The sequence below is a fragment of the Narcine bancroftii genome, chromosome 14, assembly GCF_036971445.1.
Source record: "Narcine bancroftii isolate sNarBan1 chromosome 14, sNarBan1.hap1, whole genome shotgun sequence".
In the NCBI taxonomy this organism is placed as follows: Eukaryota; Metazoa; Chordata; class Chondrichthyes; order Torpediniformes; family Narcinidae; genus Narcine; species Narcine bancroftii.
The window spans coordinates 31,202,241-31,221,127 of record NC_091482.1 but is presented as its reverse complement, the minus strand read 5'-3'; the positions used below and the strand labels follow the sequence as shown (position 1 = coordinate 31,221,127).

Below are 18,887 nucleotides of genomic sequence, written 5' to 3'. Positions count from 1 at the left end.
AAAGAAAGTTTTCTTAATGCTTTTTGTTTTGGCCAATCAAAATTATTTCATGTTTTACGATTCTTGACCCTTCCACCTTCGTGAACACTTTCTCCCTTAAAATAATCCTAGCTTCATGAGTTCATCCACACGAACACCTGGTATCATTCCAATAAATCTTGTCTGTATCCTCTCTAAGGCCTTCGCAGTACATTTATTAATGTAATTATTGTCATCATGCAAATCCTGATTTTCAGTGACTTTATTGGAGTCTTCTAAGGTTCTCCTTAAACCTCAGTGAGGATGATGCAATATCCTTGGTATGGGTATTGCACCAGGAAAGTGCTAAGACCAGGAGTTAAATTGTGAAGAATTGGGCTCAGTGTCTTTCAGTGAAGATGATGAAGAATTATTTGGTCAAGAAGCATAAAATAGGGTGAATTTGAGGGAACTGAGTTCTTCAATTTTACTCAATGACATGCGATTGGTGTTCAAGGAGTTCTTCACACAAGAGGGGTAGATAAAACATGAACTACTTTTCCTTCAGAATGTTTGGATTATTAGAGCTTCCAATCTTCAGACCTTTGGGTCTTTGTTTGGTACTAAAATAGATTGATGATCCCAAACTCTGGCGGATTGGGTATCAAGAAGTGGAGCTGAGAAATAGTGCCTCACAGCACCAGAAATCCAAGTTCAATCCCAATCTTGGGTGCAGTCTGTGTGGAGTTTGCACCTTTGATAGTGTGGATTTCCTCCGGGTGCTCTGGTTTTGTCCTTTGTCACAAGGACATACAGGTTGATGAGATAATCACCAGATGGATGTGTGAAACTAACAGCGTTGGGATGATTTGTATTGGCTGTCTGCCATTCCTCCATTCTGTGACAATGATTCTGCCACCTCTCCTCGGTAACTATGATTCTGGTGTGTCTCAGTGTGGTTTCAACTCTCCTGTACCTTGTGTTTAAAGGTGTGCCTCAGCTTGGCAGTGAACATTGCATGTGAGCTGAAGAAGAAGGTCCTGTACATTGATTCGATGGGGGGACTGTGCAGCTCCCGCCTCCTGCAACTAATCCAGAGCCAGGTTGAGAACGTGGCGGAGCAGGTAGGGACCAGAACAGCTCCAAATCTGAAATAGCCTTTTGCTTCTCGACACTTTTTCATCTTTAAAAACAATAATTATGACTAAGAAGCATCTGATTGCATCTTAAGAATTTTGGGATATCCAGGCACTTTGTGAACACTATTTTTGCTGCCTTTTAGAACCTTTGAACTTTATTACAAGAAATGGCAGCAGGAATAGGCAATCCAGCCCATCAAGCCTGCTCCACTATTCAATGGCTGATGATAGGCTCATCTCCACTTTTCCCCATGTCCCTTAATTACCTTACTATGTAGAAATCTATCTAACCTTGTCTTAAAAACATTTAGTGAGGTCACCTCTACTGCTTTATGGGCAGCAAATTCCACAGATCCACCACCCTCTAGGAAAAGCACTTCCTCCTCATAGAACCTCAGAAAACTACAGCACAGAAAATGGGCCATTTGGCCCTTTTAGTCTGTGCCGAAACATCATTCCTCTAGATCAGGCAGTGATTCTCAACTTTTTTCTTTCTACTCACATACCACTTTGCTTAAGGTGGTCTGTGGGTAGAAAGCAAAAGTTTGAAAACCACTGTTTTAATCATACCTAATGGACTCGTTATGTGCATGGTTTCATAACTCCAAAGGAAATGGGCCAATGGTAATTTTTATCAAGTAAAATATTTCAGTATCAATTGGGTCTAGAGCAGTGATTCTCAACCTTCCCTTCTCACTCACATACCACCTTAAACAATCCCTTACTAATCAGAGAACCGATGACATAGGGATTACTTAAAGTAGTATGTGAGTGGAAGACCCAGCAACATCCTAGTAAATCTTCTCTGCACTATTTCAATCTTACTGATTGGTGACCAGAACTGCACGCAATACTCCAAAAGCTTTGTTTACAATCCTGTCTGCATGTGACACCACTTTCAAGGAATTATTTATCTGTATTCCCAGATTCCTTTGTTCTTCCACACTCCTCAGTCCCCTACCATTTACTACATATGTCCTTGGTTAGTCCTTCCAAAATTGTTTTAGACCCAACTATTATACCCTCCATTTGTATGATAACTCAATCATACTTATGATCACTCTTTCCAAGAGGATCCTTAACGAGAAGATTATTAATCTTACTTGACTCATTGCAAAGGGCCAGATCCAATATAGTATGTTCCCTTGTAGGAACATTCTGTTCAAGAAAGCCATCGTGTATGCATTCTTTGAAGTTCTCAAAAGGTTGCCTCGACCAACCTGATTCACCCAATCTATGTGCAGGTTAAAGTCTCCCCACGATGACTGCTGTTCCATTCTTACGTACTTCTGTAGTGTGGAGTAAGAACGATGCACACATTCGAGTTGATGTCAAAGACCGATTTATTGCTCTGCTTATATTCTCTCCCTGCTTCTGTAGACAGGACTGATGTTAATCGCAGTGGCATCTTTCAACTGGCCGGCATTACCGCCGTAGCTTGCTGTTTCCCGCCATGCGGGAGGTCATATGGGACGACGGCCGTTGGTCCATGTAGGGCCCTTGCGATCCCAGCTATTTTGTGAGCTAGATCGCGACTTGGTTCTTGGGCCACTACTCCTCCAATATTTCTTGGTTGCCTTCCTGTCTGTCCTTCCTTATTACCTGATGTCCTAGGATATTTAATTCCCAATCCTTTCCACCCTCCAACCATGTTCCTGCAATGGCCACTAAATTATACCCCTTTGCACAGATTTGTGCCACAAGTTCACTGACCTTATTTCAAATACTATGGGCATTCAAATAAAATGCCCTTATACCCATTGTGCTCTTTGCTTCTTTTACACTTGACTTTTATCGCCTCTACTCTTACTTTTCTCTTTTTTAACTTTTGCTTTTACTTTTTCATCCCTCTCCAATCTGTTGAGCCCAACACCCCCCCCAACAACAATTTAGTTTAAAACTCTGTCCATAGTCCCAGTTATACGATTCTCTAGGATCCAGGTTGCAGAATAGAAATAGGCCCTTTGGCCATCAAGTCTGTGCCAAACAATTATTCTACCTCATCCCTTTGACTTGCACCTGGATTCCATTTCTGTGGCTTCATCCTACTTTCACTTTTGCCATTGCTTCATTTTGCAGAGTGAGGCACTCCAGAGGATTGAGGTGGCACGTGCATTTGAAGCCTACTGCTTGCTTAATGTGCTGCAGGACCTCCAGGCAAGCTGCACGAGCCAGGTAAGAACTGGGAATGGGCGAGATGGGGAAGGGTTGGCCACCAACCACATTGTCCACATCCCTGCTCCTTCCCCCATTCCTACCCCATTCTTTTGCTAGGAAGAGATGGGAGGGTTATGTCCTGGATTTCTACAAAGACAGTGACAGTTTCACACTTGTCCCTGCAGGTGTGGGCACTCCCGGATCAGTGACAGGGACGCTCTGCAGGTGAGGGCACTCCCAGATCAGTGATAGGGTTGCTCTGCAGGTGTAGGCACTCCCAGATCAGTGACAGGGATGTTCTGCAGGTGTGGGCACTCCCAGATCAATGATGGTGTCGCTCTGCAGATGTGGGCACTCTCAGATCAGTGATGGTGTTGCTCTGCAGGTTTGGGCACTCCCAGATCAGTGATAGGATTGCTCTGCTGGTGTGAGCACTCCCAGATCAGTGATAGGCCCGCTCTGCAGGTCTGGGCACTCCCAGATCAATGACAGGATCGTTCTGCAGGTCTGGCTCTCCCAGATCAGTAACAGGGACACTCTGCAGGTGTGGGCACTACCAGATCAGTGAAAGGGTCGCTGTTGTCCCTGCAGGTGTGAGCACTCCTAGATCAGTGACAGGGACACTCTGCAGGTCTGGGCACTCCCAGATCAGTAATAGGGACACTCTGCAGATATGGGCACTCCCAGACCAGTGACAGGGTTGCTCTGCAGGTGTGGGCACTCCTAGATCAGTAATGGGGTCACTCTTGTCCCTGCAGGCCTCCAGCACTCACAGAGTAGTGACGGCTGTCGTGGTCGACTCCATTACGGCTGTGCTTTCTCCCATTTTGGGCAGCAATCAGGTGGAAGGTGAGATATTGTGTGAGATCTTCCATTTGGGGTGTCATGGTTAGTGACAAGGTTGTTCCCGCCCCAGCAACCTGGGTTTGAATTCTCCAGTGTCTGTAAGAGCATGTGCAATCTCCCTGTTTCTGCCATGTTACAAAGTCGTTCGAGATTCATCGGTTAATTGGTCATGTAGACACCTTTGGGCAGCGCCAGCTTGTGAGCTGAAATGGTCTGTTACTGTGCTGTATCTCTAGAATTAAAGAAATGTTTCAAATAATTAAGCGCTGTGGCTCTCTGCAGCTTCGGGTAAGTAATAGAGTGAATCCAACCTGTGTGTCTGGGGCACTGGGCTCAGGTTTGTCCCTACACCTACTCACAACTACCACTGGGGCAGAGTGGAGGGCGAGGCCAACCTCTACCTGCTCCTTGTTTATAAGGCCCAAAAAGGGTGAAATGGGGAGGATCAGATTCATAGACTCGGTTTTTACTCAACTGAGTCTACAAAATGAAGTGAAAGTGATGTGGATGTAAAGAAAAAGTGAAGTTAAAAACAGAATAGTGTGCCGGTGCTCAAATAATTGTGGGGGTTGGGTCACTGACTTAAAAGGCTCCCTCTGATTCTCACCAAATGTTGGGGAACTCAGCTGATGCAGCTGCATCCAAGGAAGGCAGTAGATAGTCAATGTCTCGGGCCATAACCCCACCCCATTCATCATGAAAGATTACGGCTGAAGCTTTGTCTATTGCCTTCCGTGGATGCTGCCTGATCCATTAAAAGTTCCTCCAACAGATTGTGGCTTGCTCCAGTTCTCCAGCATCTCTGATTCTCTCTGTTGCCTGACCTTTGAGAATTTCTTCTATTCTCTATGTTTCTCTGTAAATTGCTCTATTTTTATGGATAGAGAGGATCAAGACTGGAGAGTCCAGAATAAGGCAGCACAAGTTTTGCAATAAAGCTGAGTGTATCGAGAACCACATCAAAGCAAACCCCTTCCCGCACAGGAAGGGGGACATTAGAGGTTGTCTATGAGCTGCCACCAGGCTGAGCAATCTTCCATGTCATAAGGAAATGTAGAAAATAGGAAGACTTCTTCCCCTCCACTTAAAAACTGTTTGCACTAAGTCTGTTGAACCTACAAATCAGTGATATACTAATTTGTATTAGTTGAGGCAATTAAGTTTATTATTAAGCACAATGCCAAGTGGAGTTAGGACCACTGACCAATAGAACGGGCTGCAGATCCACTCAGCTGAGCTGCCAATCCAACAGTAGACATCCCTGTTTTATTTGCCCATACAGAGTTCCTGTAGTTGACTATTCCGCCTCTTCTGACAACTAGTTTACATATGTACAAGCACTGTTTCCTTTCCTGAGTCCTCTGGTCCCTATCTATTCCTGTTCCTATGCACAGATCGAAAAAAGTACATAAACTGCCACGGCGTGTCGAGCTGTGAGAAGCCGGTTAAGGTTTAGACCAAAGGTTTCTGCACAGACAAGTTCCCACCAAGGTGCAGCATGAAGGGAGGTGGTGCAGTAAGGAGCTGCACGAGGGCAGGAGCTAGAAACTTGCAGTGGTTGATCATGAAAGGCGATCTTCCGCTTTAGCTTGTGGGCTCCTGAGGACCAAGGACTGCCAGCCCAGCTTGGAAACTCTGAGAGTGGAGTGGAGGGGTGGGGGGAGGTGCTGCCCAGCAGCTTTTTCCCACCGCCTACTGTATGAAGTAGTTAGGGAAGCGAGCAAAGGTGCTGAGCTAACCGTCCATCAGATGAGACGGATGGTCCTGAATTGGCAATAACTTGGGATGATCCAATCTAATGATTTACATTATTGGATTAGTAGCTCAGCTACTGTTCACACTCTGTGGCAGGGTTCAGAGGTCTGACAATTCATGGCAGCCACGGGAAAATGATTGATGCCAACAGAATATGCTGGAGACCCCCCAGCAGGTCAGGCACCATACGCGGAGAGCAAAACCAAGGTAACATTGGGATCAAAGACCCTTTATCAGAAGTGGAAAAAAGAGCAAATTAATAGCAGAGAAAGTAGGGGAGGGATTGGCATGGAGAAAAGGTTCAACAGCTGAATGTGGCGATAATTAGTAGGTTTCTGTGAGGGGCGCTGGACAAAGAGAAAAGTTAAAGAATTTCATGGATGCTACATGTAGCATAAGGTCCAACATGTGACAATAATGGAACCTTTAATTGTGTTGCCAACACCAGGGCTGTGGGGCCTGCCCTGCATGTCTGGTTGTACTAATAGAGCAGGAATATTTGAACCTAATCACACGGCACTGACCTTTCCCTTTTTTTCTAGCTGCCAGCACTGAAACAGTCTCCTGAATTCAGAAATTTGTGAGTTCTACCCCTTTGGATTTTATTTTATAGGTATGTCCCTCATGATGCAGCTCGCAAGAGAACTAAAGACATTAGCCCGAGAGCTGGGCGTGGCAGTGATTGTGAGTATAGGGACAGTCCCACACAGGGCTACAGTGATGTGTTCTCTTCCAAATATTGATTGACTAAATCTTTGATTATTACTGTTAATGGCACAGTGGATATTTTACAGAATGATTGTAGAAGTTAGCATAGTATTTAGCATAATACTCTTACAGACACCTTGTTCCAAACCAGTTGTGTCTGTAAGGAGTTTGTAAGTTCTCACCATGTTTGCATGGATTTCCTCTGGGTGCTGTGGTTTCCTCCTGCTGTTCCAATGGCATATGGGGTTAGAAGGTTGAATATTCACACAGGTGTAATTGGGTAGTGCAGGCACCATCTCTTAAAACTTTTTTAAAAATTTAAATGGGCAGGTGAAGGTTTAGAGAAAATTTACAATGACGTTTAACAGAGAATTATTTTTCCAATTGTGGGTGAATTGAAAATAAAGGAAATAGTTTTGAATTGATTTTTAAAAGGCAAAATGGGTACTAGCAAGTATTTTTTAATATCATCAGTTATTATAGCCCAGATGTACTCCCTGAAAGAATTTCAAAGCAGCTTCAAAAGAGAAAATAGGATTCCCACTTGTAAAAGGGAAGTAAATGTCAAACTAGTAGCTGGGACTAATTGGGAAGCTTTATGATTAGACATGATGGGCCAAGTGTCCCGTGGACATTCAGTGATTATCACACCCTATTGTTCCTGCCCTTTTCTATTTGTTGTTCAACTTTGTTCTGTTTTGCCAGGTGCAACTCCCAGGCCACATTGGCAGTGGCGTGCCCCCCCAACCCTGCACACATACAGCGATCACACACCTCCTTCTTGGTATTAGGTCTACCACAAATTTCAAACAACAACCAATCTATGTATTTCACAAATAAATTTTTTTGTAAACTGATTTATTTAACAATATGAAAGGGAAAATTTATATCTCAACTGTATCTTTTGTCTTTGGGCCATCAGGAGCTCGACGGGCGGGTGGCTGGGTGGCTGGGTTGAGGATCAGCTATCGGGAGCTCTATGGGCGGGCATTCGGGGCCGAAAATGGGGTGGGGGGGGTCAGTGCATTTATATATAACTTAATTGTAAATTGCAACCTGAAGATAATTTGAAATTCTTACAAACCTGGAGCTTTGGTCCTTGCCGACGTGAATGTGGCACGTGTCCTGTCCAGAGCACATAATTAAGAAACAAGCAAGCAAACATTCACCGCCCCCTTTCTCCTCACTGCACCCCCCCCCCTTCCCCGCCGGATCTATCCACCGCCCCCAGAGGGAGGAAATGCCCATTTTGGGAATCACTATTTTAAAGTACATCAATGAAATACATTTGAAATGCCACCTGAAATTGACCAGCCTTCTGTTCTCCTACCACAAAACAATCTATATTGACTGTAAAATGCTGTACATGCCCACAGGTTGTAAAATGTCTGAATTTTCTGATGTACTTTGTATTGAGCAAGCATCAGCTGTCTGCTAGTAGTTGCCAGAAAATAGCAAGTGATGAAATTCCAGCTAATTGTTTAATGCTGCCCTCTGACCCCACTGCTTCCTCACAGGAGTTGGTCAGGGATTAGATGGGACTGGCATGTCAGACATAATTCAGTATAAACCAGCACAGATCGTGTGCCCTCCATTTTGAAAGAGTTGGTCATCTGATCTTTGGTTGTGCCCATTTACAAACTGCAGAGTGAAGACAGAGTTAAAAACTAGCTGATTCCAGTGACCATTCTCATTGATTAGGTGACCAACAGTGTAGTCAGCGATGATGGCAGAGGTGTGAAGCCGGCTCTGGGTCGCTCATGGAGTCATGTCCCCAACATCCGTGTCTTCCTCCAACGCAGACCTGATCCAGCTGGCCCTGCCAGACGCCAGGCAACAATACTGAAATCATCCAGGCAGGTGGGTGACAGTGCTTCATGTCTCCAGATCACACTTCATGCCTATTGGACCACCCAACGTCCCCTGCTGTCTCTGTGCCAGCAGCCCAAATTCTCCCTTCCCTCCCACTCTCTCGCTTTAAAATTGGGCATGTCACCAATATATAATGTCGTTTTAAGAATCTTCATGTAGGAAATGTTCTGCTGGGATATTTTGAAAGGCAAGAGGAGGATTCCAATAATTTTGTCATGGTTTCTATAGTGACAACCTTACCAACATTTTACCCCCATCTCATTTTCCCCTTTTTTCCAAGTTTCCTTGGATGTGGATAGAGTATCCATGGGCAGAGTGGTTGTAGCACATTGTTAGGCAGTGTCACATTTCTGACTGATGCAGTGGAGTGTGGCGGGGGGGAAGGGGGGTGGTGTTCTTGTGTGAATGACTGCCCTGGGGATACAGCATAGCCTGGATAGCTCGTGGACCATCGCCCCACCCAACAACTACCCAGCTCTCCCATTGCTAGTGAGTCTTCTAGGGCTGTCTTCCGGCCTTCTATTTGGTGAAAGATCAGCCTTTCAAAGGCAGTGTGTGGCACAATTGGCAATGCTCCAGCTGTGGCCCCAACAGGTACCTGCTCCAGAATTCTGTCCCTTCTTCATCACTTCAAACCATTTTTGCTTTCAGCCTACCAGAATTAGCGTGGAATTTGACATCACTTCCTGTGGAACATTGGGCTGCTGAGATGCTCCTGAATCTTCTTTCGGTGACCTTGACAACGTGTAACGCGATCTGATTGGAGGTCTGGAACGAGAGAACTGCATATTCATACTTCAATTTCCAAGATAAGAGCCATTTGATAAGGATTGGGTCTTTACCTTCTCTCATCTGAAGATATAGTGAAGTTGAATTGGTGGTGATGGCCCTTGGCTCTGGTCCATCTTCATAGTCCTATAAGGTCATTAGCTCCCTCCTTGTCATTTTGGCTTTTACAGTGAAATGCTCAAGATTTCCAGAGCACCCGATGATACCCAGCTGGCACTCCTGGGATCCAGAGAACAGGGCTAATAGAGAATGTAGCCTGCAGCTGGATTTTGTGAAGACAATTGTCCTCGGATTTTGGTTTGCAGACTTGGAGCTCAGGTTTGGTCTGGGGCCACCAAGAATGCTGTGGTGTACCGAATTAAGCAATACATGTGATTTTTTTTAACTTTGTATTGCTACAAGAGTGTGGCAGAAACTGGGAGGAAAGATTTTATAGTCAGCACACTTTATCCATGGTGTTAACTGGGAGGGAAATTGTTTAGGTAGCCATATTCCTGTGTAATAGTAAAATATCCTTCAGCTTGTGAAGCTTTCTCCCACGAGGGGAGGTTGGCCAGGTATTCTCAGCAGCACAGTTCCTCATTGGATCAACTGCTGTAACGGAAGTGTAGGCCATGATGATGATACAGAGTGTACGATGGTCACAGGGCTGTGGGGGGGGAGGGGGACTGTACTGGGTAATATATTCTGCTCAGAAACTCTTCCTTTTTAAGACAAAAGTATCTAAAAATTGTGTATAGATATAAAAATCTATTTTCAATGCCTAAAATTACTGCATCCGTGGAACTGAATTGTAAATAAATATTACCGTATTGTTAATATTAACGTCTGCTAACAGGAACTTAATTTGTTTTCAGCTTTTAATGGAAAGGAAAACCCATGTAAACCACAAGACTAGCCCGTTACCGAACTGGACACTTGTACCCCAAACCATGGTTATAAATCCCCAAAACTTTTAAAATCTGCCTGCTTGAACAAAACTGTTCTTCCTGATTAAACCATTTATAAAAGGGACAGAATTCTGGATTCATTTTATGGACATGTTGAGAACAGGTAATGGGAGGTGAGAGGAAATCATTAGGCCACTCGACAAGGAACAGACTCCTGGGGCCAATTCCTATGTGCCAAGCCAAGTTTACTCCCTGCATGTAAGTGTGGAGTTCTCTTTCTTGGAAGGTTTTTTGAAAATTGTTAACTCAGCACAGAGCAGTGCAATTCAGTTCTGATCCGTGATTCCACTGGGTACATGGCTGTTCACTACAATTGCAGACACTCATTTAATATCTTTGATGTTGTGGGAATTTGAGGCATATTTTATCTAATCCGATGTCACAGCAACTCTCCTTGAATAGTAGCCCTGAATGTTAGGGCTGATATTCCTCCTTGTGATTTTGTAGATTAACTCAGGTTATGAACCAGAGGATGTCAGTTCTATTTTCGTTTATTATCATCTGATAGTTCAAGTCCAACCCAACAAAACAGCGTTCTCCGGTCTTCAGTGCAAAAGCCTGCAAACACACATCCAGACAATACTCATACATGCAAATGATACATATACAGTACATATATACATATATAAAAAGAAATAAATATTGTTTAATAAATAGTAGTCTTGAAGGGGCAGTCTTTCAGCTCGAGAAGAAGCTGTTTCTCAGTCTGGTAGTTCTAGTTCTTATACCTCTTTATCTCTTTCCTGACAGTGTAGCTGTCAGTCCTCAATGATTTTGCGAGCCCTCTTCAAATAATAATCTCAGGAGGGAGACCCCAGTGATCCTTTCACCCACCAGCAACTGTACCACGCTGTGATGCAGCCATTCAGGATGCTCTCAATAGAACTATAGATATTTGATATCATGGACCTAGCTGGCTTCTTCTCAGTAAGTTCAGCCACAGTTGCACCTTCCTGACAATTGAGGAGATGTGGACTCCAAGGAATTTGGAGCATTTCACCCTCTCTACTATCAAACTATTAATGGACTGGATAAGAACAAGTTCCTTTTGTCCACACGGACTGGGTACAGTCAAGTTCTTTTTATCCACATGGACTGGGTACAGACGGGTTCCTTTTAACTACAAGGACTAGGTACAGATAGGCTCCTTTTACCTACACTGAGTACAGACAAGTTCTTTTTATCCACATGGACTGGGTTAGAACGGGTTCCTTTTATCCTCACGGACTAAGGACGGGTTCCTTTATCCATACGGACTGGGTAAGGACAGGTTCCTTTATCCACACGGACTGTAATGATGGGTTTCTTTATCCACATGGACTGTGCAAGGATGGGTTCCTTTCATCCACATGGACAGGTTTCTTTTATCCTCATGGACTAGGTACAGACACGTTTCTTTTATCCTTATGGATTGTAATGACTGGTTCCTTTATCCACACGGACTGGGTAAGGACAAGTTCCTTATATCCTCACAGACTAGGTACAGACAGGTTTTTTTTATCCACACGAACTGTAAGGATGAGTTCCTTTATCCACATGGACTGTGCAAGGACGGGTTCCTTATATCCTCTCGGACTGTAAGGGTGAGTTCCTTTATCCTCACAGACTGGGTAAGGACGAGTTCCTTTATCCTCACAGACTAAGGACGGGTTCCTTATATCCTCACGGACTGGGTAAGGACGGTTTCCTTTTATCCTCACGGACTGGGTAAGGATGAGTTCCTTTATCCTCACAGACTGGGTAAGGACGAGTTCCTTTATCCTCACAGACTGCAAGGACGAGTTCCTTTATCCTCACAGACTGGGTAAGGACGAGTTCCTTTATCCTCACAGACTCGGTAATGACGGGTTCCTTATATCCTCACGGACTGTAAGGATGGGTTCCTTTATCCACACGGACTGTAAGGATGAGTTCCTTTCATCCACATGGACTGGGTAAGGAAGGGTTCCTTATATCCTCACGGACTGGGTAAGGACAGGTTCCTTTATCCACACGGACTCCAACCAGTCATCCTTAACACTGTTACGCCTCACCAACAGCAATTGAGAGACGCATAAACAGATGGGTTGTTTAACTAAAAATTTATTAACAATTGCCAATAATATAATTATCTCAACTCAACACCCAAACATAGGCCTTTATGACAACTATATACTAACAATTTAAAGTGTGTATGTGGGGAAAAAATACTCACACATTGCAGTCTAAGCCCAAATAAACTCCCAAAACAAAAACCCAAGTCAGTCTCATCATGTAAGTCAGTCAAAAGAACAGGACACAGAATCTGGTCTCCAGGCTTTAATGTCTTAGTTCAGTTGTGCACAGGCCTTTGAGTTGAACATGGAGAGAGAACACTTGTGACTGAGCAGACTTACAGTCGTGGCAGGTGAATACAGGAGACTTGCCTTTGTAAGGTGGTAATGACCACCTTCAGTTTTCTTACAAGTGAGTTTCTCACAGTGACCTATTCACTAGCACGAAGTCAGCACCTCTGAAGCTCTCTTTGGGGTTACACTAGGTGACCCTCTGTCACACGAAGTCTTCTTCACCAAGACCCTGCCTTGGGTTATACCAAGTGACTTTTGTCACACAAAGTCCTCTTCTCGAAAGGACTGGAGAAGCCCACACTCTGGGAATCAGAGTGTAAAATCTGCTGTCAGAACAGCAGTGCTGGCACCTGTGAATAGAGAGGCTCAGCCTCCTACCTTTTAGCTGGAGCTGCCAGGTGAACACACTGACAATTTGTTCCTCAGCACGCTGGGCGGTTTAACTGCTGCAGCACGTCTTCAACACTCCTGATTGGAGGAGACGGGTGACAGCAGTGGGCATGCTCTCAGTGAGCCCACTGGCTTCAGCGGGCAGCTCTCGCGCTCTACACAGCTGTTCACTCTCCCAGCTCACTTCTCTGGTCCACACGGTGCGCGTGCCTCGCTCCTGCTGTACAGTCAGTCACTGTCCCTGGTCCATAACAACATTGACTTCCCCAATTTCATTTTAATCCCCTCCTCCATGTCTCGTGCTTTCCCGCTGTCTACTTTCCTCCAGCTCGCTGCCTTCATCCCTCTCCATTCAGAGAGCTACTCTCTTCCCCATCACTTCTCAGGTTTTTTTCTTCTACCTTTCCCACCCATATCCACCTCTAGCCCTTGTTGGCTTGTTCTCCTCCCCCATCCCTTCTTCCCCATTCTTCTCTCCCCTTACCTTGTTATTCAGGCATCTGCCTGCTCTTTGGTCATCTCTTGGGAAAGGCCTCAGGACCATTACTTTCTATAAATGCTGTGTGACCTGAGTTCTCCAGCACTTTGGTGTACTCTACTACCATCAGTGTCTGCAGACTTTCCTGTTTAACTCAATACAAAGGCTGTGAGCATGTGAAGTCCTATGCTGGAACTGTCCATCCCTGTGTCTGCATGCAGCACTTCCTGGTTTCCTGTTCCCCCAGTTAGAAGTATCGAGGCGAACCGAAATCCCAGCTCTGCACTTTATCATTGATCATCTTTCATAGTCTTCTTTGGCTTGGCTTCGCGGACGAAGATTTATGGAGGGGGTAAAAAGTCCACGTCAGCTGCAGGCTCGTTTGTGGCTGACAAGTCCGATGCGGGACAGGCAGACACGATTGCAGCGGTTGCAGGGGAAAATTGGTGGGTTGGGGTTGGGTGTTGGGTTTTTCCTCCTTTGCCTTTTGTCAGTGAGGTAGGCTCTGCGGTCTTCTTCAAAGGAGGTTGCTGCCCGCCAAACTGTGAGGCGCCAAGATGCATGGTTTGAGGCGATATCAGCCCACTGGCGGTGGTCAATGTGGCAGGCACCAAGAGATTTCTTTAGGCAGTCCTTGTACCTTTTCTTTGGTGCACCTCTGTCACGGTGGCCAGTGGAGAGCTCGCCATATAACACGATCTTGGGAAGGCGATGGTCCTCCATTCTGGAGACGTGATGTACCTAAATACCAACAGAGTGGGAACCAAGGGCTTGGGCTTACAACACGAACAGGCCCCTTGGACTGATCACTTTTTGCTGCTTTTCCTAGCTTTAGGAAAGGCAGGAAGTCAAACAATCTTGCCAAGAGGCAGGCACCAGTGCTCCACCTCGGTTGTGCATTGAAGAAAAAAGGCCTCCAACTGAAATGCTGCTTTCTGCTTCAGTTCCAAGCAAAGCTACTAGGTGGAGCACTTGGACTGGCAAAGTCAATGAGGCATCAGGGTGCTTCCCACAAAATGCCTTGAGTAGAGACATCTGGCCTCCATAAATAAGTCTACCTTTGTTGCGTCCTTACCTTGCTGAGTTTTGGTGGCGCACTGACTTCCAATACCTGTTGAAATGGCCAATTAAATAGACTGTTCATTAGAGAGCTACTGTCCCTAGGTGCAAACCTTTCAATAGCCTACATTAGGCTGGAAGGGCCTTATACCATGCTGTATTATTAAAAAAAGTTAAAACATGCAAGGGCTGTAAGGGTTGCTGGGCAGATGATCACAGAAATCCAACCTGATCATTATGTTGTTTGAAAGTTTTTAACCTCTTTCCCACTGTTACCAAACTCCTGAATGAACCTAACACGAGTAAAATAATGTTGCCCTTGCTCTGTTTAACTGATCTCTTAGTAACTCCACTGTTTTTTAACTACCGTATTATGTATTGGTTGACTGGCTTAACTCGCAAAACACTTTCTCACTGTATCTCAATACATGTGACAATAAAGTTGAATTTGAACAAAGTTGAATGCAGAGTACAAACTGATAGACATGAGATGCAAAGAGCTCAGAAGAAATGGGTGCGCTTTACACAGTGAGAGAAAAGGCACACTCCCAGGGTCAACTTTCCAAAATCGGACTAATTTGTAGACTCCTACAATGAAATCCCTTTTGCAATTCCCCTTGACCACGATATACCTCATTTCTGACAGTGTTTGAAGGGTGTAGGCATAATGGGAATTTATTTATTAATGTCTGGGTTTCTTGTCTTCTGCTGAAGAGACTACAAAGCCATGCCCATTTAGTTTACTGCAAGCTGAGAACTCATCAGTCTCTTCTCAACATCTGTGAAACTAAATCCTCAATATCATTGCTTCCTTCAATGGGAGTTGGTGTACAGTACCCCTCCAGACTTCTGGATGGACTCATCCTTGCTCTGAAACTACTGTAGACTGCAATTCTTTGCCAACCACAAACTGGTGGCTGATATAAACCAGTTAGCAGATGTTCAGCTTTATCTCAGTTAATGCAGAGGACTGCTTTAAATAGGCAGATGGAGTCTCGTGTCTGCGGTTTTCCTGTCCCAGGTTCCTCTGGTTGGCTGTTTCCTGGCAAAATTGTCCTCTGCACCTCTATGACCAAGTTCTGATAAAGGTGACACAACTCATGTTGTCATTACTACTCCTGCAGTTTGGCCAATAAACCCACATGCACCTTGAGCTGACTAAATCTCCCTCACTTTTCTCTGCCAATTTCACAAGTCACCTCTTGCAAAATAAGGTCTTATGTGTTGAAGTATTTGGCCTCTGTTCATTTATAATTTTACCGTACATAGACCTGGCCATCAGTGTCTGGACTATGTTACAAAATTGCACTGTCTTAAGCTTGACAGTGGGATCCACAGTTGCCTCGACTCATGCCTGGTTACCAATCCCACACACATAATTGAAATACTTCAGATAGTCCTGGATTGGTGTGCTCTTAGCTTCCAAGAGAATCTTCTCAAGGTGGGTGCCCCGCCACTCCATGATGTTTCCAACTTTGTTAGTGTTGTGTGTCAGTGTCTTCTGCTAGTGTTGTTTCCCACTCAGAGTTACTGCTCTTTGTTATTCTTCTTGTCTGTAGCCCTGAAAATAGGGTTAGACTGAGAAAGAAACATATTGTATATACTTGTGTAAAAGTCAAAATTTGTAAACTATTTTTTAATGTTATTTATGGTGTTGACTAATACTTTTGAGGGCCTGAAATGCACACCAGAATCCAAAATAGCAGAAGTCCAAATGATCTCTAAATGAATAAAGAGCAAAAAGGAGGTTGGTTAATATCTGTGTTGTCAGAGGCATTAAGAGCTCTGATGGCTGGGCGGCTGGGACCAAGACAAGAGTCTGCGTTCAAAGTGATGGAAGCTCAGATGGATGGGCATCCAGTGCCGAGACAAGACTCTGCATTCGAAGTGCCGGTAGATCTGATGGCCGGGCAGCCAGGGCCAAGACAAAAGTTCACGTTCGAGGGATTGAGAGCTCCAATGGTTGAGCAGCCAGGGCTAAGATGAAAGTTCGCGTTTGAGGCACCGGAAGCTCTGATGGTTGGATGGCTGGGGCTGAGATGAGAGCTGAATTGGCAAATGCAGGCTCAACATTGACATTTAAGAAAAATTTGGACAGGTACAAGAATGGGAGGGTTATGGAGGGAAATGGTGCAGGTCAGTGGAAGTAGGCAATGTGATAGTACAGATTCTATCACCAATGTTTATATGTACAGATTGTGGTGTAGGATGACTGTGATTGGCTGAGGGCGTAGCCACACCTACTGGCAAGTCTTGGAGGATTGCTTCTGGCCAGACCAGGTCATTCTGGGCTGGTCAACCCTCATGTGATATGCTCCAGCCTTTTAGTTGGTAAAAGCCTTGGTTTTGATCAACAAGTCCTTGGTTCTTTCGATGCGCTCAACAGGCACAAAATAGTTTGGAACAGGCTAGGAGGGCAAAAGAGCCTGTTTCTGTGCTTTCATGTTCTATGGCTCCACAGTCCATTAACATTTCAGGTTGGTGCTATATGGGTGGAGCTGAGGAACGGGAAAGATATGACCACACTCATGGGATTGTATTATAGAGTGCCCAATTGTCAATGAGAATCTGAGGAGAAAATCTGTAGAGAGATATCAGACAGCTGGAGGAAACATAAGGTTGTGTGAGTAGGGAATTTAATTTTACACATATTGACTGGGACTCCCATAATGTAAAAGGGCTGAATGGCTTGGAGTTTGTCAAATGAGTTCAGAAAAGTTTTCTAAATCAACATATAAAGATACCAACTGGAGAGAATGCAATGCTGGATCTCCTATTAGGGAACGAGACAGCACAGGTGACAGAAGTATGTGTAGGGGAACATTTTGGGTCCAGTAATCATAAAGCCATTAGTTTCAAGTTAATTATGGAAAAGGATAGGTCTGGGCCTTGGGTTCAGATTTTCAATTGGAGAAAAGCCAATTTTGAAGAAATGTAAAAGGATCTAGAATGTGTAGATTGGGAAAATTTGTTTTCAGGCAAGGGTGTGCAAAGTAAGTGGAGGACCTTCACAGGTGAAATTGTAAGAGTATGGAGTTTGTATGTTCATGTCAGGATTAAAGGCAAATATTAGCAGGCATTGGGAACCTTGGTTTTTGAAGGATATTGGAGATCTGGTTCGGAAGAAGGGAGGTGTTTAGCAGGTATAAGCAACATGGAGCAAATGAGATCCTTGAGTATAAAACATGCAAGACAAACCTCAAGAAAGATTTATTATGATAGCCTTAGCTGTAGCAAAAAAATGTATAATGTCAACCTGGAAATCAGAAGAGAGTCTGAGAGTACAGCAATGGTACATAGAAATGAATAAATGTATTCCATTGGAAAAAATAACATAAAATTTAAAAAATAAAGTCACAGTATTCAAACAAATTTGGGATCCGTACATGGAACACAACAGAGAGGGCCTACTGCGGACCTCCACCCCCTAAAATGATAGAATGAGAAAAAGACGAAATGAACTGACCCAGTGTTTAAAAGTAGATGATATAATTTTCTTGTTTATTTTCATTGTGTGATGACATTGTTTAATGGGTTTATTGTAAGGTATATGTTGAACGTTTAGTGGGTAGGGAGGGGGGTGGGAAGGAGGTGGGGGGAAAGGGAGAAAATGACACTGTGTATATTCAAGAGGGAAATGTTTGTGTATTTTGGTTAATAAGTATCATAGTGTAAAAATTTTTAAAAAGAAAGAAATCAGGAAGGCTTATCGAAGACATGAGGTTGCTTTGGCATACAATGTGAGGGAAAATCCTAAGGGTTTCTACAGGAAAATTGAGAGGAAAAGGTTAGTAAAGGACAAAATTTGTCCTCTTGAAGATCAGAATGGTCAGTTTGTATGGAGCCAGAAGAGAAGGGGGAGATCTTAATTTTTGTTTTCATCAGTATTCACTCAGGAAAAAGGCACAGAGTAGATAAAACAAACAGTGAGTTCATGGAACCTATACAGATTAGAAGGAAATGCTGTCTTAAAGCAAATAAGGGTGGATAAATCACCAGGATCTGGCAAGATTTTCCCTCTAGCCTTAAGGGGGGGCTAGTGTAGAAATTGCAGGGGCTCTGGCAGAAATATTTAAAATGTCCTTAGCCAGAGGATTGGAGGGTTGCTCACGTTGTGCCATTGTTTAAATAAGGCTTCAAAACTAACTCTGAAAATTATAGGCCGGTGAGCCTGAGGTAAGTAGTAGGTAAATTATTGGAAGGTGTTCTAAGAGATCAGATATACAATTATTTAGATAGTCAGAAACGGCTTTGTGCGAGGTAAGTCGTGTTTAACTAATCCTGTTTTTCGAGGAAGTTACCAGGAAAGTTTACGAAGGAAAGACTGTGGATGTTGTCTACAGGAGATTAGTCAGGAAGGTTCAGATGCTCGGTATCCATGGTGAAGTAGTGAACTGGATTCAACAACGACTGGACAGGAGAAACCAGAAAGTAGAGATGGATGATTACTTCTCATACT

The 18,887-nt window shown here is 44.1% G+C and overlaps 1 protein-coding gene across 3 annotated transcripts in view; it reads left to right on the top strand.

The window, feature by feature from the left end:
• The window catches only part of rad51d (RAD51 paralog D), a 38,271-nt gene extending 23,386 nt beyond the window's left edge, over positions 1-14,885 (top strand). Inside the window, exons 5-11 of one of the 3 annotated variants that reach the window (XR_011348937.1) lie at positions 948-1,082; positions 3,177-3,272; positions 4,013-4,103; positions 6,469-6,539; positions 8,265-8,423; positions 9,087-9,201; positions 10,082-14,885. Coding sequence is in view for 1 of the 3 variants with exons in the window: in XM_069911946.1 (XP_069768047.1) it covers positions 948-1,082; positions 3,177-3,272; positions 4,013-4,103; positions 6,469-6,539; positions 8,265-8,423; positions 9,087-9,143 (609 nt within the window). In the remaining 2 variants the exon portion in view is untranslated. Of the gene's footprint in view, positions 1-947; positions 1,083-3,176; positions 3,273-4,012; positions 4,104-6,468; positions 6,540-8,264; positions 8,424-9,086 lie in introns of all 3 variants that reach the window. The other 2 variants (XR_011348938.1, XM_069911946.1) reach the window with 2 other exon arrangements.
• Positions 14,886-18,887: the final 4,002 nt, after the last annotated feature.